The sequence below is a fragment of the Perognathus longimembris genome, chromosome 3 (assembly GCF_023159225.1).
Source record: "Perognathus longimembris pacificus isolate PPM17 chromosome 3, ASM2315922v1, whole genome shotgun sequence".
Taxonomy (NCBI): Eukaryota; Metazoa; Chordata; class Mammalia; order Rodentia; family Heteromyidae; genus Perognathus; species Perognathus longimembris.
The window spans coordinates 111,266,609-111,294,438 of record NC_063163.1 but is presented as its reverse complement, the minus strand read 5'-3'; the positions used below and the strand labels follow the sequence as shown (position 1 = coordinate 111,294,438).

General features: G+C 38.0%; 1 protein-coding gene across 2 annotated transcripts in view; it reads right to left on the bottom strand.

The window, feature by feature from the left end:
• The window catches only part of Ddx10 (DEAD-box helicase 10), a 115,129-nt gene that overhangs the window by 70,423 nt on the left and 16,876 nt on the right, over positions 1–27,830 (bottom strand). For both annotated transcript variants that reach the window (XM_048343792.1, XM_048343794.1), the window contains exons 9-13: positions 27,234–27,318; positions 18,953–19,054; positions 16,813–16,900; positions 15,403–15,491; positions 12,749–13,250 (exon numbers count right to left, since the gene is read on the bottom strand). In XM_048343792.1, coding sequence (XP_048199749.1) covers positions 12,749–13,250; positions 15,403–15,491; positions 16,813–16,900; positions 18,953–19,054; positions 27,234–27,318 — 866 coding nt within the window. The remainder of the gene's footprint in view (positions 1–12,748; positions 13,251–15,402; positions 15,492–16,812; positions 16,901–18,952; positions 19,055–27,233; positions 27,319–27,830) is intronic.

Genomic DNA, 27,830 nt, shown 5'->3' with positions numbered 1-27,830 from the left:
ATTGGAATAACTTCTTACAAGAGTTACTGGAGAAGTGCCCACATACGGTTAAATTCATGAACTGAATAAATAATAAAGATTTATTTCTATTAGGTACTAGGTAAAAACTTTTCCTAATACAAGAGCATTTACAATGGAAGCCAACAGGGAAATGTTTTTAATGCACAAAATGTCCCTTTCTGCAACTTTGGCTGAATACATCTGATGCTTAAAATAAGGTTAAATGGTTTGCTCTCCAGCAGGAGCTCTGTTGTGCTCCTAAAAAGTAATTATAGCAAACCATGAGGAATGTGGAACAAGGACTTAAAGAAAGGTTACTTCTGATTTACATCTGATAAACTGTAATATTAATGTTCTCAACACTAATATTAATATTAATGTTCTTAACCAGATTGAGTAAATGAACCTTTATCCATGAATGCTACTGAGAGCCAAAAACACTTGGCTGTGATTTGCTCATAAATTTTCATTCAAATAAATAAAAATTTTCTTCTTTTTAAGTAATTTAAGAAAATCAGGAATAGCAAGTTCAATCCAAAAAAAGGGGGAGGGGGGTAACTGTTCTAATTATCCAATTACCAGAATTGAGCCTGAGAAGTCCCAGTGAACAATAAAAAAATCATGTTCGCTTATTTATTTACTTATTTATTTTGGCAGGAACCAGAGTAAACTCAAGCCTTGTACTTGCAAGGCAGGCAGCACGACCCACTCGAGCCACATGCCCCGGCCATTTTCGCTTAGTATTTTCCAAGTAACAGCTCACATTTCTGTCCAGGTAAACCTGGAGCATAATCCTATTTTTGCTTCCAGTACAGCCGAGATGAAAGGCACATACCACCTTACTCAGCTTTTACTGACTGAAGTGGGATTCCAATAACTTTGTGCTCAGGCTGATCTCAAACTACAGTTTTGCCAATCTCTTCCTGCAGAATAGTAGGTATGAGCAACTGCGTCCAATTTCATGTTCACTTCTTATGACAGGAGTAATTCAAGCTTTGTTTTTTATAGATATTACTGCTAGAATACATGTATAAATTTACTTAATGAATTATTTAATTGTTACCCCTTATTTTCCATTCATGGCACATTTCCCATAGGTTCTATAATCTTTAGTGCACGTCACCTAACATATATTACAGGACACTTAAGAATAAAGATCTTGGGGCTGGGGATATAGCCTAGTGGCAAGAGTGCCTGCCTCGGATACACGAGGCCCTAGGTTCGATTCCCCAGCACCACATATACAGAAAAAATGGCCAGAAGCGGCGCTGTGGCTCAAGAGGCAGAGTGCTAGCCTTGAGCGGGAAGAAGCCAGGGACAGTGCTCAGGCCCTGAGTCCAAGGCCCAGGACTGGCCAAAAAAAAAAAAAAAAAGAAATGTATCCAATGCCTAACGTATGAAACTGTAACCTCTCTGTACATCAGTTTGATAATAAAAATTTGAAAAAAAAAAAAAAAAAGAATAAAGATCTTGCACCTGGCACTGGTGGTTCACACCTATAATCCTAGCTACTCAGGAAGGAGGCTGAGATCTGAGGATCGTGATTCAAAGCCAGCCTGGGCAGGAAAGTCTATGAGATGCTTTTCTCCAATAAACTACTCAGAAAAGGCTGGAAGTAGTGCTGTGGCTCAAGTGGTAGAGCACTAGCCTTTAGCACAGAGAGGCTCACGGACAGAATCCAGGCCCTGAGTTCAAGCCTCAGGGCTGGCAAAAAAAGAATACTCATCTCCACGCCACCAGTAAGTTTCACTTCTTATAAAACACTTCCTCCATCTGATGGTGTGTTTTTATTCTTTCCCCAAATGGCAGAAGACAAATGATACATAAACTAAAGGAGGAGTATACCACAACTAGAACTGCTGAAATGTCTTACAAGGAAAATAGGCCTAAAAACTTTCTACAAGTTTAGAATCAAAGACTAAGAAGGAGAAAAATCCATATACTTTAACTCCTTCTCTAACTAAAGCTCATAATCTATAGTTAATACATGATAAAAGCCAGAGACCCACAGCTATGATATCGGTATACTGAGCCCTCCCTTACCCACGGGGAGAAATGTTCCAATGCCCCCAGTGAAAGCCTGACACTGTGGTTATTACCAAGTCTCTTAGGTGTGAAAGTATGTATTCTAAAGCTATTTAGTGCATAAATTAGACACAGCTAAATTAACTAAGAATAAATCATAATAATTGTAACTAATAAAATTATCAGCAACAACTTTTATCAGCAACGTTTGTACTTTGGGGCTAAGCTACTCTTAAGTCAAATAAAGGTTACTGAAAAACAAGCACGTGATACTGCAACAGTCGATGTGATAACCAAGCCAACTACTAAGTGACAAATGGGCAGATGGCATATAGAGCGTGGATGTGATAACACCAGAAAAAAAGGATGAATCATAGCCCAAGCACGACGTAATAACTGGCATACGATTTCAGCCTATTATCAGAATGGCATGCAATTCAAAATATATGAATTTTTGTGGAATTTTCCTTTTAATATTTTCAGATCACAGTGGACTTCATGTAACCAAGGCCTGGAAGACAAACACATGGGTAAGAAGTTACTACTATAACCTAATGTGTTTTATTAATTTGAAACCTTTCCCTGAAAAGGGGCCTACAGACATTAACCAGACTGCTTAACAAGGATCCCTGGCAAAGGAAGAGCACCAATGAAGTTAGAAAGAGAAAGCGATTTAGGAGCCCAAGAATAATAAGGAAATTGATTTAAAGCATAATTGTATTAGTAGTTCATCTCTTTTTGAGCAAATTAGTAGAAAACTTGAAGATTCACATATGCCATTGATCTTCAGTTACTATAGTTAGAAACTGAAATTTAAGGCAATTATGACTTTCAGTCTGAGCCACATCTGCTTACAGTACTACATGAAAGACAAACCAAGCTAACAGTGAGTGCTATGCCATCATTCTCTGCTAAAAATACTGAACAAAAAGAGCTTTCCGATTTGCTTTTCTGACTTCCCCAAAGAAGAAAACAATGACAAGCCAACAACTGATTTCTCAGATGGAATCTTTCAGAAAAGAATTTCAGTATGGCTTATTTCCATCAACTACAACTTTCAAAGCAACAGCTGTCGTTCATACAGATTTTGCAAGTTAACGAGCTTCACTTATAACTACATTCTAGAACCAGTCTTTAAAATAAATTCCGGGTATTGGTGGCTCATGTCTGTAACCTTAGCTACTCAGGAAGCTGAGATCTGAGGAGTACACTTCAAAGCTAGCCTGGGCAGGAAAGTAGGTAAGACTCTTATCTCCAATAAACTACTCAGAAAAAACCAGAAGTGGTGCTGTGCTCAAGTGGCAGAGCACTAGCCTTGAGCACAAAGAAGCGCAGGGTTAGTGCCCAGGCCCTGAGTTTAAGCCCAGGGCCAGTAAGGAAGGAGGAAGGGAGAAAGGGAGGGAGGAAGGGAGGAAGGGAGGGAGGGAGGGAGGGAAGGAGGGAGGGAGGGAGGGAAGGAGGGAGGGAGGGAGGGAGGGAGGAAGGAAGGAAGGAAGGAAGGAAGGAAGGAAGGAAGGAAGGAAGGAAGGAAGGAAGGAAGGAAGGAAGGAAGGAAGGAAAAGAAAAAACTGCAAGTTCAAGACATCAATTTTATTTAGTATTTATAGGCTTGCCCATCATACTAAATGAAGTGCCAATAAACTCCATATAAAATTAAAATACAATTCCTAGCACTTATTTTACCTAATTTTCTCCCCCTCACCAGTTTAGATTTTGTATTTTTCCACACTTTATTAGCATCAATGAGTCGTATAGAGGGTTTCATTCTCATATATTCAAAGTACCTTTGATGAGATTCACCTACTCTATCACTCTTCCTCTCCGCTTCCTTACTATTACATATGATTTTCTTGCCAACTAACTTGGCAAAAAAAGTGTAAACAAAAACATTATTATGTTGCTATAATAATCTTGAAGCTAACTGGGTGCCAGGAGGCTGCGATATGAGGATCATGGTTCAAAGCCAGCCTGAGGGGCTGGGGATATAGCCTAGCGGCAAGAGTGCCTGCCTCGGATACACGAGGCCCTAGGTTCGATTCCCCAGCACCACATATACAGAAAACGGCCAGAAGCGGCGCTGTGGCTCAAGTGGCAGAGTGCTAGCCTTGAGCGGGAAGAAGCCAGGGACAGTGCTCAGGCCCTGAGTCCAAGGCCCAGGACTGGCCAAAAAAAAAAAAAAAAAGCCAGCCTGAGCTGGCTCTTATCTCCAATTAATCACAGAAAAAGCCAGAAGTGATGCTGTGGTTCAAAGTGTCTGAGTGCTAGACATGAGCAAAAAAGTAGCCCAGGGACAGCGCCCAAGCCGAGTTCAAGCCAAGGAAGGAAGGAAGGAAGGAAGGAAGGAGGGTAGGAAAGAAGGAAGGAAGGAAGGAAGGAAGGAAGGAAGGAAGGAAGGAAGGAAGGAAGGAAGGAAGGAAGGAAGGAAGGAAGGAAGGAAGGAGGGAGGGAAGGAGGGAAGGAAGGAGGGAGGGAGGGAGGGAGGGAGGGAGGGAGGGAGGGAGGGAGGGAAGGAAGGAAGGAGCTTTGCAACTAAGAGTAATTCTGCTTTAATGATTAAAATTAAAAGCATAGTTGAGACGATTTTTTTGGTGTGTGTGTGTGTACGTGTGTGTGTGTGTGTGCGCGCGGACCAAATCTGGGGCTTGGACTCAGGGCCTAGGTGATGTCCCTGAGCTTTTATACTCAAGAGTAGTTCTCTATCACTTGATCTTGATCCACAGCTCCACTTCCAGCTTTTTGTTTTGTTTTGTTCTTTGGTGCTTAATTGGAGGTAAAAGTCTCATGCACTTTCCAGTCCAGAATGGACTGAGTAGCTAGGATTACCAGCCACCAGTGCCTGCCCCATACTTTTGATATGGTGTCTTCCATGACAAATAACTCAATTTCATTAACAAAATTTTACACATTAAATGTGATCCAGACTTTATGTCTTACACATGCTACAATGTACTGACATTTACAGAAAAAAGTTAGCACTGACACCTCTAAGAAATGTGAAGAATGAAAGCCAAGCAATTAAAGGAAGTGTTCATTGGGAAATGTAGTTTCTCTTTCAAGATAACAAGAGGATCAGTTTGTGACCTATAAGTATCAAGTGGACTGTCAATTTGAACCTGATAAATCAGTCTCCTCAATTAGCAACCCACTTGAATAGTATAGTTAACTTAGGCAGCAGTAAGAAAAGCCTTCCATCAATAATACGTAAACACCTAAGAGATAATTTTAATAATACTCTAACAAAATATTTCATCGTGTATATATTTTTATTTTCAGCACCAGTCTAGCCCTCAAAATTTCTAGGTGTGAATTTCAAAAGCCAACATGCAACCCATCCTCAGTATTACTCCCCACTATTAGACAATAAGTATGTCTGTCAACTCAAGAGCAAAAATAGGTAATTAACCAGGACATTGTTTTCAGACCTTCAACGCTCTCTATTTCTCAATATGTAATGTCTTCCTAGATGTCCTATTAATCCAGTTATAGAGTACGTATCATTGATGAGCTCAATGCTTTCAACTGTTTTGAAACTTTTGTATAACTTAGTATACAATGGGTATACTATGAGTATGCCATGTGTACCAAAGGAACATTCTGCAAATGTTGCATATAGTGTTCTACAGTATCAGCTAGGTGAAGGTTGATAGTGATGTCCAGTTTCTTAATGCTCTTATATATCTACTGATCTTTGTTTAGTCTAGTTTATCAGTTGCTTTGGAGCTTTCCTTGTCTATCTTTCAGAAGTCTCCCTCATTCTTGGGTAGACTTGTTCACCCTACCTCCACCTCCCACTTCTTCAGACCAAGAACACTGCACACTTCCTAAGGGAGTTTGTCCCTCAGCTTAGGACTGTAGCACATTCTTAGAGGCAAAGCTGCTAATATATAAAATCCACTCTGTGTCAATCTTTCCTTGAGAAGGCTAAGTTTTGCTTATTCTAAAGTACTTTTTCCAAAATTGTGTCTTTCCTGCAGAAAGTTTCATCTGTTAGCAGTGTGGTCCACCATACCAGAAGTTCCTACACTAATTTTCTTCAATCTTAGCCTATGGTGGCTGGGGGGAGGGGTCTTAAATATAATACTGAACCCAAGGTTGAAGACTGGAAAGATTACTATCAGGGCTCTCATAAAACTGGGAGTTTTGTACAATTACATTTTTTCAACTGGGACACCAGAACCCACCCTAGCACTGCATGCATGAGCGAGCTGTGTGAAGCCTGGAGGCAGAGGAACCACTGCAAACCTGAAGTTCATGCTGCCTGCATGTTATAAGTTACCCACTAACAAACATAAAAATATGGCAGGGTAACCTGTCAACCTGAAAGTAGTGAAGAATCTCAGATTCTTCATAAAAACCTAGACATTATCTCTCTTCGTTAAAGGAATAAGGCCAGAGCCATCTATAATGTCTGCCATAATATAGTCCCAGTTAGTGAGAGATGAGCAGAGGGGAAAACAAATGGGGATAACCTGGTATATAGTTAACTGTAACCCATTATAAAGTAATAGCTAAGCTAATGCCAGTAGAAATCATTGGGAAATAGATAGGTGAGCTCCTAAATTCTTATAACATATTCTTGGCCAATAAAATACCTATTTTCTAATTTTTTGTGGAAAGGGAAAAAATATCTCTGATGATATGGGTGTGAAGTAGACCTAAACAACCAAAGAGCATTTACCTACTTTGATTTGCAAAATCCTATTTATCAAAATGTCAGCAAGTAAGGAGGCTATTCAGATAGATCAAAAGATGCAAAAAAATACAAAATAGTGCTGATCCAAACCACAAAAGAAAACATAATATAGCAAATTCTTATTAAGTGTTTTTGGAGTGTGCAACTATCTCCTACCTGAAATTAGTGCACCTTTCAAATTAGCAAAGAAGAAAATATTCCTCTGTTCCACTGTTTCCCATGACAGAACCCAGTAAAGATGAAAATCTATGCAGGTGAAAGAAGTACTCTGTTGATTGCTCCAAAGATGTAGGAAGAAATATGATATTTTAATTTAGAAAGCAAACAGGTAAGAGTTGTTATTTGCAGGAAGACATTACAGAGATTGCCACTGAGAAATCAATTCACTGAATGGGAACGGTGAGAAAGGAATAAGCCAACAGAAATAAAAATCATACCAAGACTGATGAACCCTGAAAAATATATGCTTTCTTTGTCATGTGCTTTAAGCAAAGTTGCAGTAAATTATTTCTATCCGTGCATATCTAACTTCTAGGAATGTCTTCATATATTCCTGGGCCATTTACAGTCCCCAGTTTGCCAATAAATTTATTTCAAAACTTAATTCATGCACAATAAGAATCACCACCAGGTTGGCTTATTAGAACTGTAACAAAATAGCATTCTGTTTTTAGTTATTTGTTATGCCAAACAAAATACAGCAGATTCTCTGCCCAACAGTCTATCAAGACCGTCTGTCACCTCTAGTCTAACAGCCAGCAGGCAAGGCTAAAGAAGGAAAGAAACAAAAAAACAGCAACAGCCTTCTAGGGGATGGGGGAAAACATCCAGAGATTAATGATCTGTTACCTGCTCAGCATAAGACAAAGTTGCTTTGCCCATGTCAAAATACTCCTAGGCTTTAATTTAACACACAAAAAATTAGTTAACAAATCTAAAATCATATACTTCAAAGCATAAAGCACTGAGGAGGAAGATCTATTTTGTTTTGGTTTATTTTGATATCAAAGATGAAATATCAACTAATGCCATGAAAGAAATTCACAAAATGATCCCATGCAACATGGAAGATGGAAGATGGGAGGTGGAAGATGCCGCAAGGAAGACATAAATACAAAAATAGAGAAAGTCATCTTCCTACATACTTCACCCTATTGTCACTGTCCCTACCCGAAGCCTAGGTATTCATTCTTCTTAGTCTCCCTTCCTTCTCTCCTTTCTAGTGGGCAGAGAATAACCAACTGGTTATTATTCAAGGTTCATGTACAGGTAGCACCAAGTGAGAATAGGTAATTTATAAAGAATTAAAATGCACTTCTCATAGTACTGGGGACTGGGAAGCTAACCTGCAATGTCAACACAAGTTTCAAGGAATATGAGACAAAAATATCCTCTCCTGGCAAAAAAGGAGAACAGAAAACTAAAGCAGAAGAGGAACCTAGCAGGATATTATATGAGTTTTAATCCCATTTGCAAAGAACATTGCTATATAGACACTTAGTCCACATCTGGCTGTGTTGTAAACAGGAGCTATGATGTTAATATAGAGTTTATCACTTTTCAGTTCAATGTTTGACACTGAGAATATCTTTTTAAAACTGTTCTATCATCTAACTATGCTACAGTCATCAATATGTGTTTCTTCACGTTTCACCTGAAATAAGAGGTGACTGGTCTGGCCAAGCATTAGTGATTCATGCCTGGAATCCCAGAACTCAGGAGGCTGAGTTCTAAAAATCATGGCTTGAAGCCAGCCCAGCCCAGACAGGAAGGTTCATTAGACTCTTATCTCCAATTAACCATCAAAAAAGCCAAAAGAAGAGGTGTGGCTCATCATGTGGTAGAACATCAACATTGAACAAAAAAGCTCCAGGACCAGCCCCCCCTCAAAAAAAAAAGTTAAATGAATTACTACAAAACCAGGATTCAATACCAGCATTATTAGTTTATTAACTGCTAATAATCTTCAAAAAGTCATTAGGGGGCTGGGAATATGGCCTAGTGGTAGAGTGCTTGCCTCGTATATATAAAGCCCTGAGTTTGATTCCTCAGCACTACATATATAGAAAAGGCCAGAAGTGGCACTGTGGCTCAAGTGGCAGAGTGCTAGCCTTGAGCAAAAAAAAGCCAGGGACAGTGCTCAGGCCCTGAGTCCAAGGCCCAGGACTGGCAAAAAAAAAAAAAAAAAAAAAGTCATTCGGTACCTAGCACAATTCCTGGCATCTATTAGGTATTCTATAACTGCTGTTAAGAGGAAAGCCAAAGGAAATGTGACAAAGAGGAAAAGAAGAAGAAACAACGGCAGAGGAAAGATAGACACAGAGACAGAAAAATCACAACTCCTATTTTAGAATTTGGAATATTTTAATAAGGATATTCTTAGAAATAAGCTTTGAAATTAGTTACTCTATGCTTTAACATCAACAGTGTTACTTACTTTGTAATAACAAAGTCATAATTATTTATAATATCTGGAATCAGAGTCGGGTGCTGGTGGCTCATGCCTGTAATTTTAGACACTCAGGAAGCTGAGATAGGAGGATCACAGTTCAAAGCTAGCTCAGGCATGAATGTCCGTGAGACTCTAATTTCCAATTAACCACCAGAAAACTTGAAGTGGTACTGTGGGTCAAAGCACTAGCACTAGGTAGAGCACTAGCCTTGACAGAAAAGCTCAGGGACAGCACCCAGGCCCTGAGTTCAAGCCCCACAACCAACAACAACAACAAAAAATCTAGAATCAGCTCTAAGGTTCAAAAAATAATTTATATTGGCCAAATTTTAATTAAAACTAACCTAGGTTTATGGTTACATTTTAAAAGGACACTGCTGAATTAAAATGGAATCGAGAGTGTTTCTTTTAAATAATTACAAAATGCAAAAGTCAAGAAAGTATATGCTTAGAGATAGCATCCTCTTGTCTAAGAAAATGAATACTCTGGAGCAAATTTTAGTTACATATTCACTCTGTTTTTAAATACAATTTCGCTGGAGGCCAACTGAACACAAGTCAGTAAAACTAACCAAAACAAGTTTTCCCTCCATGGTAGCAGGTCAACCTACCTTCTCTTTCTGTCTCATGGCTGCTCATTCAAGCTGTGCCCTCTCCTACACATCCTCATTTCCTTATCACTCATGACTCCTCCACTACTGCAGAAATCTGGTGTTCTTTCTCGCACTGATCTTGTTAAACAGAAAGGTCTGTGGGCAGCTTTCCAGAGGGCATCCACTGCACTGGCCCTGTGCATTTATAATCTGTGTGCACACACATGCATAGCCTAAACTTGTTTACAGTGCTGTCAATCGCACCAACATTCTACAGTAATCAAAAGGGCAAACTACATACAAATGACAGCGACCAGAAAGACAGAAAAGAAAGTAAGACTTGGCATAGCAGACAAGTTTAACTAACAACTTCACCACTAGGTCCTTGGACAAGTTACTTTAAAGACTCTTCCTGTGAGAAAGTTTAATTATCAACATCTTATCGTAGTACAACCTGAGAGCTTGACTAGGTATGTTAGCATGTTAGATTCCTTTGAGCCCAAGAGTTTGGGCCCAGCCTAGTCAACATAGTTTAAACTCTATCACAAAAACAAAAAAGGAGAACTCACAGGGAAAATATTCAGTGTATGGCTAAATGCCAAACAATATTATTATGGTATTAGTAGTATGATTACACAATCTACAATCCAATGTGTTTCACTGGCTCTGAGCTTCAATTTACTTCTACAAATTTTCTACCTTTTTCAGTGAGACAAAGAAAAGTAGAAAAAGACAATCAAGATAAAGAGGACAGACTATCAGTAATGAAACCAATTCTCTCATGGGTCTACTATGGTGTCTATAAAGATAATTCTAAAACACGATCAACAAAAATTCTTGAACAAAGGCAGCAGTGTCTGAGAAAGTGCTTAGTCTCCCACAAGGAACACACTCATTTATTTGTGTAAATGATAATACTATTGCCTATTCTGTATATGGTTTGTTTGGTATTGATCTTTACCAGATCTATCTTTAAAAATAGCTAATAAAGGAAAAAAAACAGCTTTTGGTGAGTGATGGTTACAAAACAACAGAAAAATATAAAATGCAACACCAAAGGCTAAAGTAGAAAGCTGATTGAAATTGGGAATGAATCAGGTTCAAAACCAAATACCATCAAAAGAAAGTGAAAAATCAAAAAAATGCGAATATAAGAATTAACTTTAAAAATTCAAAGGCAGAGAACAGGTAAGTTGAAAAAACAAAGCCGAGGCAGCAAAAAAGCGGTTTATTTCTATGTAAGCTAAAAAGTCACTTGTTTCAACTCCATTGTTTCTATATAATAGTAGGCAGTGTACAGGAAGAAACAGAAAAATTCTTTCATCAGCATCACAGAATCCTATCAACTATTATATATTCCATTCAAAAAATATATAACAATATTTCATATTTATTGTAGTTAAAAAATTGGGCAGATATTTTGTAGATATAATCTTTAACAGTATGATGTAAACTTAGTAAACAGAATTTTTCTAACCAGATTGCCTAATTTGGAGCTACTAATTATTGCCTAAGTTACAAAAATGAACCAATACAGTTCCATCATGTATTAAGTTATTTATGCTCATAATTATCCAAAGTTCAACAGTACCTTTTCAATCACTGTCGACCCACAGCTTCAAGATACAGATTTTCCTAGAACAAACCTCACAATTGAGTTCTATGTAAGTCATAGCAAACAAAAATTTCAAAATAAATTTTCTCTTTGAAACACTGGTAAATTGTGCATCTGATGCCAGACATTGCTCCAGACCCCAAACAGAAAGAGATGAACAGAAACATATCAATGAGATACCATTTTCAGGGAACTCAGAATCCAGCAGGGAAAGCAAGAAGCAAGAATATATGTGACTGTGAAGACAAAGATTTTTTTTTTTAATTTAAGCTGAGCACCAGTGGCTCATGCCTAAATCCTAGCTACTCAGGAGGCTGAGATCTAAGGACCATGGTTCAAAGCCAGCCCATGCAGTAAAGTCTGTGACTCTTATCTCCAACAAACCACCATAAAAGCAGAAGTGGTACTGTGCCTTCAGAGAAACAAAGGTTGTTCATAAACTTTTTAATAAGCTTTCATAAGTGTCAATTTCTATTTAAGATCCAAAAGCAAATGTCTCATTAAAAGTAAACTTCATGTTTAGAGAGACTTGAATTACAACTACTCTTTACAACAATTTAATTCAAGTGGTATGCTAAAAATCACAATGGATTCTCACACTTTAAACAAAGAACCTCACTGCTCTCCTCACTGTCATGACTTGTAAACTCTAAAGGTCATGTCAAAAGACATCAGGAAGCCAGGCTCCTGTGCTCATGCCTGTAATCCTAGCTTCTCAGGAGGCTGAGATCTGAGGATCACAAATCAAAGCCAGCCAGGGCAGCAAGGCCGAGACTCTTATTTCCAACTGACCACAGAAATGGCCAGAAGTGGCGGTATGGCTCAAGTGGTAGAGCACTAGCCTTGAGGAAAAGGAGATCAGGGACAGTGCCCTGGCCCAGAGTTCAAGCCAGGACAGGCAAAAAGAAAAAAACAAAAACAAAAACACATGAGAAAATCAGCAAATAAGAATGTACTTGAGGGCTGGGGATATGGCCTAGTGGCAAGAGAGCTTGCCTCGTATACATGAGGCCCTGGGTTCAATTCTCCAGCACCACATATACAGAAAACGGCCAGAAGTGGCGCTGTGGCTCAAGTGGCAGAGTGCTAGCCTTGAGCAAAAGGAAGCCAGGGACAGTGCTCAGGCCCTGAGTCCAAGGCCCAGGACTGGCAAAAAAAAAAAAAAAAAAAGAATGTACTCGTTAACTTCTTAGAGTTCCCAAAGTCCTGAAAACGATGAAAAATCCTTGCTATTTAAGTATAGAAAAAGGGGGAAACTGCTGCAAATAAAGTCATTTTTAAGTTTCTTAATTTCTTTACTTCTCCAAAATCAACAACTGGTTCACAGTAAGGAAGCATAACAACAGATTCTCTACTGAGAATAAACTTACCGGTAATGCTTTATTCTCTTTAAGATCCAACCCAAACACATCACGCCGCTTCACTGTAAGGAAATCAGCATCAGGTCCATCTTCTTCCTCTTCATCTCCGCCACTCAGGAGCTGCACAGGAACTTCCTTGACCTTCTTTACCTTGTCAGCACTGGGAACAGATTCAGTCTGAGATCCCCTTGTTTTTCCTAATGTCTCTTTCATTTTGTCATCATCCTCTTCTTCCTCTTCCTCTTCCTCTTCGTCCTCCTCCTCCTCTTCTTCATCACCACTATCACTAGCCACTCTGTACTCTGATCCTCCTAGACTTTTCCCACCTTTCTGAAGTATAGACATTTTCTCACTGAAATAGGCTCTAAATTCTTCCACTTCATCATTGGTAAGGGAGGGAGCTCTGGGTTCAGTGTCGTCATTGCCTTGGCTCCTTACTGATTCTTTGGTGAGCTTGTTCTGCATTTTCTGAAGAAATCTTACCCGAGGTGCCACGGCAAGACCAAGAGACCTTAAAAAATAGGGGAAGAAAAAAAGAAAAAAGAATTATCTCACTGTACTAATGGTATGTTTGTGACATTATGGAATCGTTTCTCAAGAAGAGATTACCAGGGCTGGGAATGGCCTAGTGGCAAGAGTGTATGCCTTGTATACATGAAGCCCAGGGTTCAATTCCCCAGCATCACATATATAGAAAATTGCCAGAAGTGGCACTGTGGCTCAAGTGACAGAGGGCTAGCCTTGAGCAAAAAGAAGCCAGGGACAGTGCTCAGACCCTGAGTCCAAGGCCCAGGACTGGCAAAAAAAAAAAAAAAAGAAGAGATTACCAAAGCTTTTTTTAAAGAAAATATTCTTCTGAGATACACATCAATACCAACAGGTTAGATGATTCAAAAGGCATGCCAGAAAGTATAGAATACTTGCCCCAAACAAAATTTTCCTTAAGAGAATATTTTATAAAAATAAAGAAGAGGGCTGGGAATATGGCCTAGTGGCAAGAGTGCTTGCCTAGCATGCATAAAGCCCTGGGTTCGATTCCTCACCACCACATATATAGAAAAGGCCAGACCTGGCACTGTGGCTCAAGGGGCAGAGTGCTAGCCTTGAGCAAAAAGAAGCCAAGGACAGTGCTCAGGCCCTGAGCTCAAGCCCCAGCACTGGCAAAAATAAATGAAGGAAGAAGAACGAAACATAAGCAAGATGATCACTATTCAAGTACTACATGCAATTTCCAATTGAACACTCAGCCTCAGCCTCCTCATAACATGTAACATCTGCCAGTACTATTCCAAGTTGCTGTGAAGGTTCAATTAACTATATGAAATTACTTGGTTAAATGTAAATTAGTGAAAAATACACACATACAAAAACTGGAGGGACAAAACACTGTTCCCTTCAAAAAGTAAACTAGAATATCATCCCTACCCCCTCCTTCTGAAACATAATATGACACAATCATTGTTATAAAAAACAGAATTTTATTTTAGAAAATATTTTTTTAAATGTGACTACTCTATAGCCAACATACTGAATGGGTAAAACTGAAAGCATTTCCTCCAATAAGAAAGGGTGTTCCCTCTCTCTACTCTTAATATAGTGCCTCAATTCCTTTTTTTTTTTTTTTTAAGGGTCAGTCATGGGGCTTAAACTCAGTGCCTGGGTGCTTGCTATTCCTGAGCTCTTCTGCTCAAAGCTAGTGCTCTACCACTTTGAGCCACAGCCACAATTCTGGTTTTCTGGTGGTTAATTGGAGTTAAGAGTCTCACAGACTTTCCTTTCCTGCCCAAGCTGGCTTTGAACCTCAATCCTCAGATCTCAGCCACGTGAGTAGTTAGAATTAAAGGAATGAGCTACCAGTGCCCACAGTGCTTCAATTCTTAGCCGAAGCAAATATACAAGAAAAGGAAGCAAAAAGAAATACAAACAAAAAGGGAAGAAGTCAACTTATCCCTATTTATAGACAATATGATCCTGCATTTAAAAGACCCTAAGGACTGTACCAAAAAAAATTTCTCATAAACACTTTAGGAAAATTGCAGGATATAAAAACAGCATACAACATTCAGTAGCTTTTTTTATATACTAATAATGCACATAATGAGAATGAAATAGTGCCCAAATAAAGAAATAACAATAAAACATCTGGGAATAAACTTAACCAGGATGGCAAAAGACCTCTACAATAAAAAAAAAAAACAAAAACTGTAAGACTATTAGAAAGACCAAGAAACCAGAGCCAAGGCATTGTAGTGAAAATCTTAAGAGAGCAGAAGAGTGAGGAAGCTGCTCTATCACTGGTGATTTCCTATTTCTCCATGTTCTTGCTATTTAGAGATATATTCACTTTGTGAAAACTAATTGAACTTTTGAGAATGAATTTACAAATTATATAAAATTCTGAATCTACATGGTACTTCAATAAAACTATTTTTAAAACAAAAAGAAAAACAAGCATCAAGTTAGAAAGAACATACAAAACATATAAATAATGCATCTTTTCCTGACAAGAACTAATGCCCAGGTTATTTTCTACAGAATTGATTTCATCTTCTTTTCTGTACATCGTTAAAGTAGTGTAAACAAGAATTCTCAGAGAACCAGGCTGAAAACAAATTCCCCTAACTTGGAAGATACACTATTACAGCTGTATTATGAATACTTACAATGCATATTCAGGAATAGGTAACTTGCTTACATCAAATACATTTTTATCCTTCATAAGATATACTGAACGTATATAGGAGACAAAACACTGTAAAATAAATGGTAGCAGAGATGGAAAATTGAGTCAGATTAACACAGAAAATTAACCAAAAGGATAATGTCAATATTAATGGGGGTGGGGAACAAGATAGGTCAGCATATCCCTGCACATATGCCCAAAAAGAAAAACTACCTTTTACAGCTGTAATATTAAAAAAAAAAAATCTGTTTGCATTTGGCTTTATTAGGCCAGCTCAAAACAGAACATGAACTCCCCAAAAGCTACTCTAAAAGTTTAATTGCAATAAAATACAACAGGAAAACAAAGACATTAGAATAATACCCAGTTGAGCTACCTTATTAGCTGAGCAAGTTTCTTATTTTTCTAAATGGTCATTTCTTTAGCTATCAGAAAGGTAGTATTCATACTTGGAACTTACGACAATGAGAGAATTCATGTAGAATACTACTACTTCTTCTGATAGTTCTTTCAGTAAAATGTTACTATATAAGGTGAAGCTAAATTGTGACCAAAAAAAAATAAAATGTTTATAGTTTTTCTATTTTTATCATACTATCAAATCATTTATCACCAACTTGGAATTCTTTTCTTCTGTTTTTGCTTAAACAAAACAAAATTATATTTATTTCAGTTTCACAAATTATAAGTAGAGTCCTGATCCTTTGATAGTTTATACATAAACATATGACAAAATATATCGAACCAAGTATTTTCATTTTAAAAATATTTTTGTAAAGCTACTTTAATCCTTCTTTCCTTTTTGTTAAACTTTGTCTTTTCTAGTATTACATACTCCTTTCTATCAAGTAATCTCTAAATCATTTTCTCTGACTTTTTAGGCATGACAAACAATGAACAGTACCAAGTCAGATTTTTCCCCTTACACCTATCCACAAGAACTCACCCTAGTTGCTTATCATTGTGTTCTCTCCAAATTATAATCAAAAGCTAGGAAATCACATCTATAAAAGTAGATATCTTATTGCTGCTGGCAACACAGCCATTCTGATAAACCATGTGTGACAACCAATAAATCACATCATTCATTTCAATGTGCTATTCTACTGTCTTTGTTCTGAAAGCCTCATTTGCTATTATGTATGAACCAGTGAAACAACATACTTCCTACATTTATTTCGTGAGTAATATTAAATTATCAATTATGTCACAACATCACAAAACTCATATATGTTTTGTAATGCATGTACTGTTCTCAAAGCTTCTAAGATACAATTTTTCAAATTACACTGCTTGAATATTTGAAGCATGTAATAAAGAAGCAGAAAATGACCAAATTTATTATGTATCACATTCTAAAATAAAAGTACCCAATTTAAAGATAACTTACCCTTTGAGCTCTTTCTTTCAAATCTTTATCTTGAGCTAAAAAGGATTCCAATTTTTTCTGGACATCTATAAGCTTTTCTGGATTTATTCTTTTTTTAAAACAAAAAAAAACAGTTAAACTAAGAAGTCTCGATTTTAAAAATTAGAAATAGCACATAGCTTTTTCCTCTTTCCCTCAGTATATTTTTAAATGTCTGACATTTCTTTTCTTTTTCTTTTTTTTTTTTTTTAGCCAGTCCTGGGCCTTGGACTCAGGGCCTGAGCACTGTCCCTGGCTTCTTTTTGCTCAAGGCTAGCACTCTACCACTTGAGCCACAGCGCCACTTCTGGCCGTTTTCTATATATGTGGTGCTGGGGAATCAAATCCAGGGCTTCATGTATACGAGGCAAACACTCTTGCCACTAGGCCATATTCCCAGCCCATGGCTGACATTCTTCAGGGAACCAATTTACACTAAACCTACATCTGACTCTTGCCTGTTATGAGTAATACAAGAGGAAAGAAATGACAGGGATGGCAATTCCTTTGAATACCTCATGCTAAAGAATACATAGATTAACACCTGAGTCAGCATTGATTTCCTCTTAAACTTATAAAGCTTAAAAGCAGCCTCCCACAGGAGATAAAACAATGAAATGAAAAAAAAAATCTAACACCATTTCCATAAATGGCAGATGTTACTAATTTCTTTTTCTCTCTTGCAAAGAAGTTTGCAAGAATGTTTTCTCAACCCAAAGCTGGGAACAATAGCATCCAGCTACACAGGATGCTGAAATCAGGAGGATCGTGGTTATAGGACAGCCTGGGCAGAAAAGTCTACACAACTTGATCTCAACAGCAGATGGAAGGCATGCATCTGTTATCCCAGATACAGTAGAACATATAAAATAGGGGGATTACAATTCAATCTAGGCATGGGGCCTGGTAAGAAGTAATAAATAACCAGTACAAAAAAAAATAACTAGCATAAGAATTTTTTAAATAAATAACCAGGGGCTGGGGATATGGCCTAGTGGCAAGAGAGCTTGCCTTATATACATGAGGCCCTGGGTTCGATTCCCCAGCACCACATATACACAAAATGGCCAGAAGGGGCGCTGTGGCTCAGGTGGCAGAGTTGCTAGCCTTGGGCAAGAAGAAGCCAGGGACAGTGCTCAGGCCCTGAGTCCAAGCCCCAGGACTGGCCAAAAAAAAAAGCACGGGCTGGGAATATGGCCTGGTGGCAAGAGCGCTTGCCTCCTACACATGAAGCTCTCGGTTCCATTCCCCAGCACCACATATATGGAAAACGGCCAGAAGGGGTGCTGTGGCTCAGGTGGCAGAGTGCTAGCCTTGAGCAGGAAGAAGCCAGGGACAGTGCTCAGGCCCTGAGTCCAAGGCCCAGGACTGGCCAAAAAAAAACAAAAACAAAAACAAAATAAATAAATAACCAGTACAAAAAGGGTTGAAGGCATGGCTCAGTAGTAGAACACCTCTAAAGCAAGCATAAGACCTTGAGTTCAAACCCCACTACTAGAGGGGAGGAAAAAAAAGATGCCTTATAGCAGGTGAATGGATAAACAACTGTTTCACTCAGACAATGGAGTGTTACTCAGCACTAAAAGAAATAAGCAGCTAAGACATGGAAAAAATTTAAATGCATGTTATTACTAAGTGAAGAAAGTCAGACTGAGAAGTCCACATACAAAGGCTACGCTGTGCAGACAGTTAAAAAAAAATAGTGGTTGCTAGGGGTTAGTGAAAAGAGGAAGAATATGTAGAACACATGTGAATTTTTAGGACACTGACAATATCATACTATAACAGGAGATATATGTCACATGTACTACACATTTTTACAAACCTATAGACATACAACACCAAGAGAAACCCTTAAGTAAACAATGAATGTGGGCGATACTGAGGCATTGTGGAGGTTCATAAACTGTAACAAAGGCACCAGTCTCTTGGGGGATATTAATACTGGGGGAGGCTATGTATGTGGAAGCAGGGAACATAGAAGAACTCTGTACTTTCTCTCAATTTTGCCATGAACCTAAATGTTCTAGAGACGAAAAAAAACCACCTTTTTTCCCCCTGCAGAATGATTTCATGCCCTATTGTTAGGAGTAACAATAACATAAAAATCAGTAGCTCTTACTTGATTTCCTTCACAGGTACTTTCTTCTGGAGAAGCTGCTGCACCATCCCTTGCTCTTCTGAAGGAAGCAGAATTAATAGTGCCTCACCACCCTCTTTGTACCTAGCAAAAAAACAACACATCAATGCAACATGCAATTTACATTTTTACAGCGGAATGCGAACATAACATGGAATTGACTTCATCTAGTTAGGAATATCACCAGTCATGAATCTTCTGTGGTAACAGAAAACTACAGATGTGACCACATCCTACCGAATTTTCTTCATTCATTATCATTCCTAGTGACTTTATGGTCATAAGCAAAAGATGAAAATTCCCGTCTTCAGTGATTATATCTCAAGTTAACTAGGAAGGAAAAGCACCCAAGTAAGAGCTTCAGGAGAATGGCCAAGCAATGTTAAGTTGGTGCCAAAAGACAGCATGGGCAATTAATGCCACTAACTCAGCAGTGAAAAGAGACTATTCAGGGACAGACAGAGAAAAAAATGTATGACATAGCAGATGGAATTTCAGGTAGGCATCTAAAAGATAATGAGAAAAGAAGATGGAAAAAGTGAAGTGTTCCAAGCCAGAATACAAAAATGGAGAGCAGGGAAAATTATTTCAAAAGTACATTGGAGCCTTTTTTGGAGAACGTTGGATGCTTCTACAGAGGCTCAGTAACAGTCTGCAAGTAAAATTTTATCACTGATGGAGAGGAAAACTGTGTTTAACGACTCACTGAGAGATGGCAATGTGTTTTATTTTGAAGACTGAAGGGTAGTTTTTACTTTTCAAGGTAACTTTAAAATTCAACCTACAACTTTAAAAACTCTAGTCTAAAAGAAAAAAAATAGCCACATATGCAAGAGATCCAGAAAAACAATGAAACATGTCAGAATGTTGTTTTCTTCTAGTTAATTCACTAACTTTAAATCTTCTTTATAAAAGGGTCAATAGATGGCAGGCAATGAAATAATGAGAATTTTTTTTAATTATTAAATAAAAGAAACAGCAAGATAGAAGACCTCAGGAAGCAGTAAGAACAAGAAGGAGCTCTATCTAATAGTCTAGGTGTCACAAAATGCCCTGAGGAAATGACATCTGAGACCTAAAGAATTACCAAGTACTCTAATGTTTTAGGGGCCCAGATCATAGGTAGGGAATGAAGTTTCTTATGTGGAAAAGGCAGCATCTGAGAGTCCTGTGGATACTTATACCTTCCTGATTATTTGCTTTTCTAGTAAACAAGAGGAAGAACATAAAATTAAATATATAATTAGTCCTTGATCTAATTATGTTTTATGGATGAAAAACTAGCAATAAATACCTTCTTCATTGTATTATAAATGCTAAATTGTATGACTCAAAGTTGTTCACCTTCATTTGCTACAAACAAATATGAATATAAAACATTCCACCTGGGGCTGAGAATGTGGCTTAATGGTAGAGTGCTTGCCTAGTATGTATGAAGCCCTGGGGTCACTTCCTCAGTAACACACAAACAGAAAAGGCTGGGAATGGTGCTGTGACTCAAGTGGTAGAGTGCTAGCTTTGAGGAAAAGAAGCTCAGCGACAGTGCCTGGCCAAAAAAAAAACACAAAGAAAAAATTAAAACCACCTCAGCAGTATTTAACAAAGTCATCCATGAAGGCATAGGTTGTAGTGTACAAAAGTAATAAGGTGGCAGACACCTTGAGTAGCAGAGGACAGACGTCACAACCTCACTAAGAACACCATAAAAGTCAAATAGGAGAAAATAGAGCTAACACTGACCACTAACTAAGCAATGTATTTACCAAAACACCCTTTGGGTAACCACAGTCTTGAAATCAAATTAAGCTTTTCTATTTCTGGTATTCTGTGGGGCCCAGACAAGAATAGTTAGGAAAGAGGGAGAAAGTGGGCTAGGGACTATCAACCCTTTTAACCTTCTATATCCAAATCAGTAAGCAGAATTAAATAACTAGTTTCATGGGCCTACAATGTGCAAGAACCGTCATCATGGAGTAGGGGCAATCTCTAGGAGAGCAAAGGCATCCACTAAATGTCCTGTGATCTTCTGACAGACTCATGAACAGGATTAAGGATCATCACCTAAATCTATCTTGTCTGCCCATTCATGCATCCAGAGAGAATCTAAGAAAATGAGTCAGGATCAAAGGGGCCATGGCCAAATCCTTTAGATCTATAGATAACAGTACATTAATGTAGGTTAACACAGGCAGTTAGCACACCATTTAAGAGAATTACTACCATAGAAAATGGAAAATAAAAACAAAGTTAAATTTCATGTGGCAAGAATTTATTAAAAATCATCAATAGTGGGCTGGGGATATGGCCTAGTGGCAAGAGTGCTTGCCTCGTATACATGAGGCCCTGGGTTCAATTCCCCAGCACCATATATACAGAAAATGGCCAGAAGTGGCACTGTGGCTCAAGTGGCAGAGTGCTAGCCTTGAGCAAAAAGAAGCCAGGGACAGTGCTCAGGCCCTGAGTCCAAGCCCCAGGACTGGCCAAAAAAAGAAAAAAAAAAAAAATCAATAGCCACTTTACCTATCTACCTACCTACCTATCTATCTAGATCTACATATAGAACTTTTCCCAAAATATAGTGAAGCACAAATTATCTACCACATGCTCAAATCCAAAAATTTCCAGTAAGCTTTCATTTCAAAAATAAAAGTACTTTTACAAAGAAAACATAATCACATTTCACTTTATTTAATACTTACAAGAATAACTACAGATTACTACTATTAGATTCCAAAAGCTATACCCCAAGCTCAAGTCTAAGAGATATACTGTTCCCTTTAGTCTAAGAGATACACTGTTCCTCAAAGGGCCTACACTTTTTAAATTTTTTATTTAGAATTTGAGAGTAGTCCCAGTACCACAAGAAGACCCAGAAATAAAACCACATACTTACAGTCAGCTGATATTTGACCAAGGAGCCAAAGACATACAATGGAAAAAACAGCCTTTTCCACTATTGGTGCTGGGAAAACTGGGCAGCCACATACAGAAAACTCAAAGTGGACCCTAGCCTGTCACCATGCACTAACATCAACTCAAAATGGATTAAAGACCTCAACATCTGAAAATACTGCAGGACAGAGTAGGAGAGACACTAGAACTTACAGGCATAGGCAGGAACTTCCTGAACAAAGTTCCAGGGGCATAACAGATAGGAGAGAGACTAGACAAATGAGACTACATTAAAATAATGTTTCTGCACAGCTAAAGACATAGCTACTAAACTAGAAAGACAGCCAGACAATTGGGCAAAGATCTTCACCAGCAATGCAGCAGACAAAGGCCTAATATCCATCTTACAGAGGGAGCTCAAGAAACTATTCCCTCCCAAACCTAATAACCCAATCACTAAATGGGCAAGGGAGCAAAAGAGAGACTTCACTGAAGAAGAAATAAAAATGGCAAAAGAAACACATGAGCATCCCTGTCAGTAAAATAAATGCAAATAAAAACAACCCTGAGTTACCACCTTACCCCAGTAAGAATGGTCTGTACTCCAAACTCAGGCAACAACAAATGTTGGAGGGGATGTGGAGAAAGAGGAACCCTACTGCTCTGCTGGTGGGAATGTAAACTAGTACAACCACTCTGGAGAGCAGTCTGGAGGTTCCTCAAAAAACTCAACATAGACATACCCTATGATTCAGCCATACTGCTCCTAGGCATATACCCTGATCAACAGGATCAAGGATATGACAAGGACACCTGCACTTGCATGGCACTTCCATGTTCACAATGGCCAAGAAATGGAAACGACCCAGATTACCCACTACAGATGAATGGATCCAAAAAGTGTGGTACCAATATACAAGGGAATTCAACACAGCTATTAAAAATATAGAATAATAGCATTCACAGGGAAATGGACAGGACTAGAACAAATCATGTTGAGCAAGACAAGAACAGAGAGATAAACAGTACATGGTATCCCTGATATGTGGCTATGACATAACAAAGAAAACAAGACCCAAGATACCAATTCACAGGGAGACCAAAAAAGGACAGTCTTGGGAGAAAGGCACCAAATAGCAAGACCCAAACACTACTTCATATGTACCTAAAATAATATACAGACTGAAAGGAACTCCAAAGATAAGGAAGCAAAGAACCTCTTCTCAATTAGTCTTATAGTATTTAGAGGACTCTATATTCTTTACCTCACATATGGTGTATACATGTGCACATCTGAGGGAAGCTGAGAGGAAGGCACAGAATGAGTGAAAAGGTGAAAAAAGAATACAGTACAGGGGGCCCAACAGCTGCAATAGACATCGATGAAAGCAAACTAAGCAACTCAAAGGGGTGAGGGAAGAAATGAGAGAAAAAGAAGGAGCAGATTACACTAAGCAAAAGGAAAGAAATGTACATATCACCCAATCTGAAATAAATTATTTTATTGTTAATATTCATAGAGTTCATAAGCACTGTAGATTAGAATGATGATGGCCATTAGGATAGGTTAAAAAAAATGATCATTGGGAAGGTTAAAAAAATGATGAAAGCAAGGGAGGGTTGGAGGGAGGGAAGGTGGGAGAAAAACAAGAAAGGGCTTACAAGTATGACAAGAAATGTACTCACTACCTTAAGCATGTGACCGTAACCCCTCTGTACAGCATCTTGACAATTAAAAAATGTGTTTTTTTAAAAAAAAAAAAGAGCTCTGCATCTGAAACAAAATTACTTCTACTATCAATGTTAATATACTGTACTTAAACAACTTTGCAGTTTTTGAAGAACTTCACTTTATATTAATTTGCCAGTTTTAAGAACAGCAAACAAAAGAGGAAGGAGATACAAATTAAATTGCTGAGACCAAGAAGTTGGCCTAAAAATCAGCTGGTGTATATGTCAAAAATTAAACTTCTAATCGACTGCTTTTCAATAATACCAGGAAGGAAACTCAAGAAGGAAACTCAAGACAGAGAAGTCAAGAGGCTTATCTCCATATCCTGCAGCTCACCCCTGGTTCTGGATAAAATCAGACATCAAGAGTATTGGTTCTCATGCACCTCCACTGAAATAACATTCAAACTAAGGACAAAAGGAGAGACACTATTCTGAGCTATTCTTAGCCCTTTAGCCAAGAGCTGCTAATCCTTAACTACTCCAATTCGATTCCTCAACATATCAATTCTATCGTAGTGAGTCATCATTAAAGTTTTCCCATTCATACCTTCAATAGCTATCCTATTATGACCTGTTTACAACTGCCTTGCCATTCTCAGTCAGGTTATCCAAGGGTATATTTAGAGCAATTCTGGTTTAGTAATTTAAATATATATGGATGTGTATATTATACATGTATATCATGTCTCTATAAGTATATGGGTATATATGTGTACATTGTGTATATACATATAAACATATATACATGCATGTGTAGATACACATGTATACATATATGTGTGTGCAAATACATACATCAAGCATATAATAAATTTCAGAGTGGTGAGTTTCAGATGATTTGTTATTTTGTCATCATCTAGCATTATGGTGAGTAAGTACTACTTTTGTAATATACCAGTGATTAAAATTAAGTAAATCAAACTTCATATGCTTTTGAAATCTGTGTTTTGTATCATTCTTACAACTTGAGGGCGGGGGGAGGAGTCGAGGGAGGGGAAGTGGGAGGAATTGAGGGAGGGGTAACACTGTTCAAAAAAAAGTACTCATTACCTTACTTATGTAACTGTAACCACTCTGTACGTCACCTTTATAATAAAACTTTTAAAAGAAATTCACAGTAAACTTAATGCTCATGGAAACTGGTTTTTCACTATCATTTCAATTTACGCACCAATCTAGGACTTTTTTTAGAACCTTGATTCTTTAAAATATCAGTATCTCTTAAAAATCAAGAATCCTTCCCAAGTCAGGAATTTTGACTAGCTTACAGCTTCACATTTTCTGTGAAGATTTAGTCTCTGCCAAGTTGCAATGCAAGGGTTTGGCCTTTGCTGCCCCCTAGTGGAAGCACAGTCTATTACCTAAATTACAAAATCCTGGATAGCCACAGTATCCAAAAGTCAAATGAGGTTGAATGGGAAGACTGCTCAGATGATCTTATCTTCCAGTACTCTAGAACAAAAATGGGTCATAAACTCCTACAGTCACTCTACCATAAAAAAAAAAAATGTGTATCTACTTCCCATTCCAAGTTTTTTCTACTGTCAATCATACAGTTCTATAAGCAATTTAAAAACCTTCATTTTGTTTAATACCAAAACCTGTAATAAAAGTTTTTAAGTGGGGCTGGGGATATAGCCTAGTGGCAAGAGTGTCTGCCTCGGATACACGAGGCCCTAGGTTCGATTCCCCAGCACCACATATACAGAAAACGGCCAGAAGCGGCGCTGTGGCTCAAGTGGCAGAGTGCTAGCCTTGAGCGGGAAGAAGCCAGGGACAGTGCTCAGGCCCTGAGTCCAAGGCCCAGGACTGGCCAAAAAAAAAAAAGTTAAGTAACAGAATGTACCACAGGATATATTACATTGCAAAACTATATTCAATCTCTGACTCACTTATCTTAAAAGATTAGTTTGCTTTAAAGAGAGTGTGGATGGCTAAGAATAATATAGGGATCTCAACTGCCATAGATCCAAAGGAATTTAGACAGATAAATCAATTAAAATAGGATAAAAGCCAGGCATGGTGGCATAACAGAAATGCACAGAAAGCTGAGTCAGAATTGCAAAACTGAGAACTGAGAACTGGGAACACATAGTGAGACCTTTTGTCAAAAGAAAAGAGTAAATACTTGAAGGCAAGTATTCTTCATTTGTATTTGGCTAACACACAGAAGAAAAAAATAAGAGCTTCCTTCAACTCTCAACCTTAGCCACTTGCTAAAAATGCTCATTTTCTAAATTCATATATTACAGTTCAACTCTAAAAGCAAACACTTATCTGGCAAACTTGTTTTAATTACAGCCTAACACAAGATTTAAATTAGTTTCAATTTTTAATTTAGCCTTTACTCAACTCGATTATTCAGACACATGGTCCCGAAACTTTCTCATTATCTCTAAGCCCCTAAACAGCAACTTTCAATGCCCAGAGGAAAAAAAAATAAGGATTATATGTGTGCTAATCTTTTCATTAACTATACACATCTAAAACAGTCAATTCACAATGTATTTGTTATGAAGTTATACTTCAATTTCAAAACTCAATGGCCATATTAGAATTACACTGACATTCTTTAAAATTAGTATGTACCATTTGTACCATTCAGACACAATAATGCTGCTGTACATTTCCTTCATCTCTACAGCCATCAAAACTCAAGGACATGCTTACTATAGCATGTTCAGCTACATTAGATTTCCAGCAACTTCTCCAGAACTAAGAGCACTAAGATATTTTCCACCTAGACCTTTTCCAAATTTATTAAAGTGTATTAATCTTCATATAGGGAGATTTGAAAATATGGCCACATGCATTCTAAGGAATCATTCTCAGTCCATAACCACACACCCCGGCACACACAATAGTGTTGTAAGTAACAGTCTGGTCTAATATACTTATGATATGCCACTCCAATCTTAACTACCCAAAGATCCACAGGACAAGGTATATGTTCAATTTTACACACACTACACACTTTCTGGAGAGGAAACCATGGGAAAAAAATTTCCTCCACCAATGACATCTTAGGAAACTCACTGTGAATAGCCATCCAACATATTAGAAACTACTCATATGCCTTGTACCTTCTTAACATAAGAGGCAGAACAGACTACTGCTGTTCTCCCACTGTCCTGTTTTAATTCGATCTCAGTAGAAAACAAAATCCTAAAGACTGGTTTGTCTGAGTGTATAATGACACCTTAGACAGAATACAACCTCAAGTCCTACAGCACACACAAAATGTAACACTAGCTCTAATCAAAAGACTTGCTTTTGAATCATCTAGTATAAAAATCATTTTTTGTCTTGTTTTTTGGTACTGGAGATCGAACCCAGGATGTTGCACTTGGTAGGCAAGCACTTTGCCACTGAGCTACATCCCAGCCCTAAAAAACTTATTTTTAAAGCCTTGAGAGGCTGAGGTAGAAGGACTGTAAGTTCAAGACCAATCTGGGCTTACCTAGTGAGACCCTGTCTCAAAAAGGAAAAGAAAACAAGGAAAAGAATTAGGGGGAAAAAAACAAACTAGCATTAACCTTATTCCTCCATTCTCTGTTTATATGCACTTGGGAATACATATTTTATTACTAGATAGTTGTAACAGACAAACAAAAAGGGGTAGGGGCAACATACTTACCTGGCAGTTCTACCCGCTCTGTGAATGTATGTGTTGGCATCCTCTGGACAGTCAAACTGAAGAACCCAATTAACAGCCGGGAAATCTACACAGAAGGAATGAATGTCATCAGTTTTAAAACTCTGCCCTGTTGTACTATTTTTATTTTACCATGATTTTCCAGGACTTTCCAATCACATCAAACTGATATCAACGGTGAACTCTATTAAAAAAAGAATTAATTGTATATATTAAGAAATGATAAACGCTTCTCTACTTTGACAAAACAAACTAAAATTATTGACAGTGTTTGAATGTGAAGATTTCTTCATAATTGGCACAGAAGAGACAGATTGCTGTCAGACCAGTAATGACATACCCTGATGTTTAATAACCTAGAAAAAAAATGTCTTTGCAAGGTCCCAGTGAACTGTAAAACTGGTTTCTGAATTTAAATGACGTTTACTTTTCCTGTTAGTCCTGCCTCCAATTGAACTAGTTAAGATCTTTCTGGGTCCTTTTCCTCCTTCCTAGCAATAATTATTCCTGGCTATAATAATTCTCATTGCCAGAGAATCCTGTTCTCAGCTTCTCAAGAGAACTACCTCTAGTCATTAT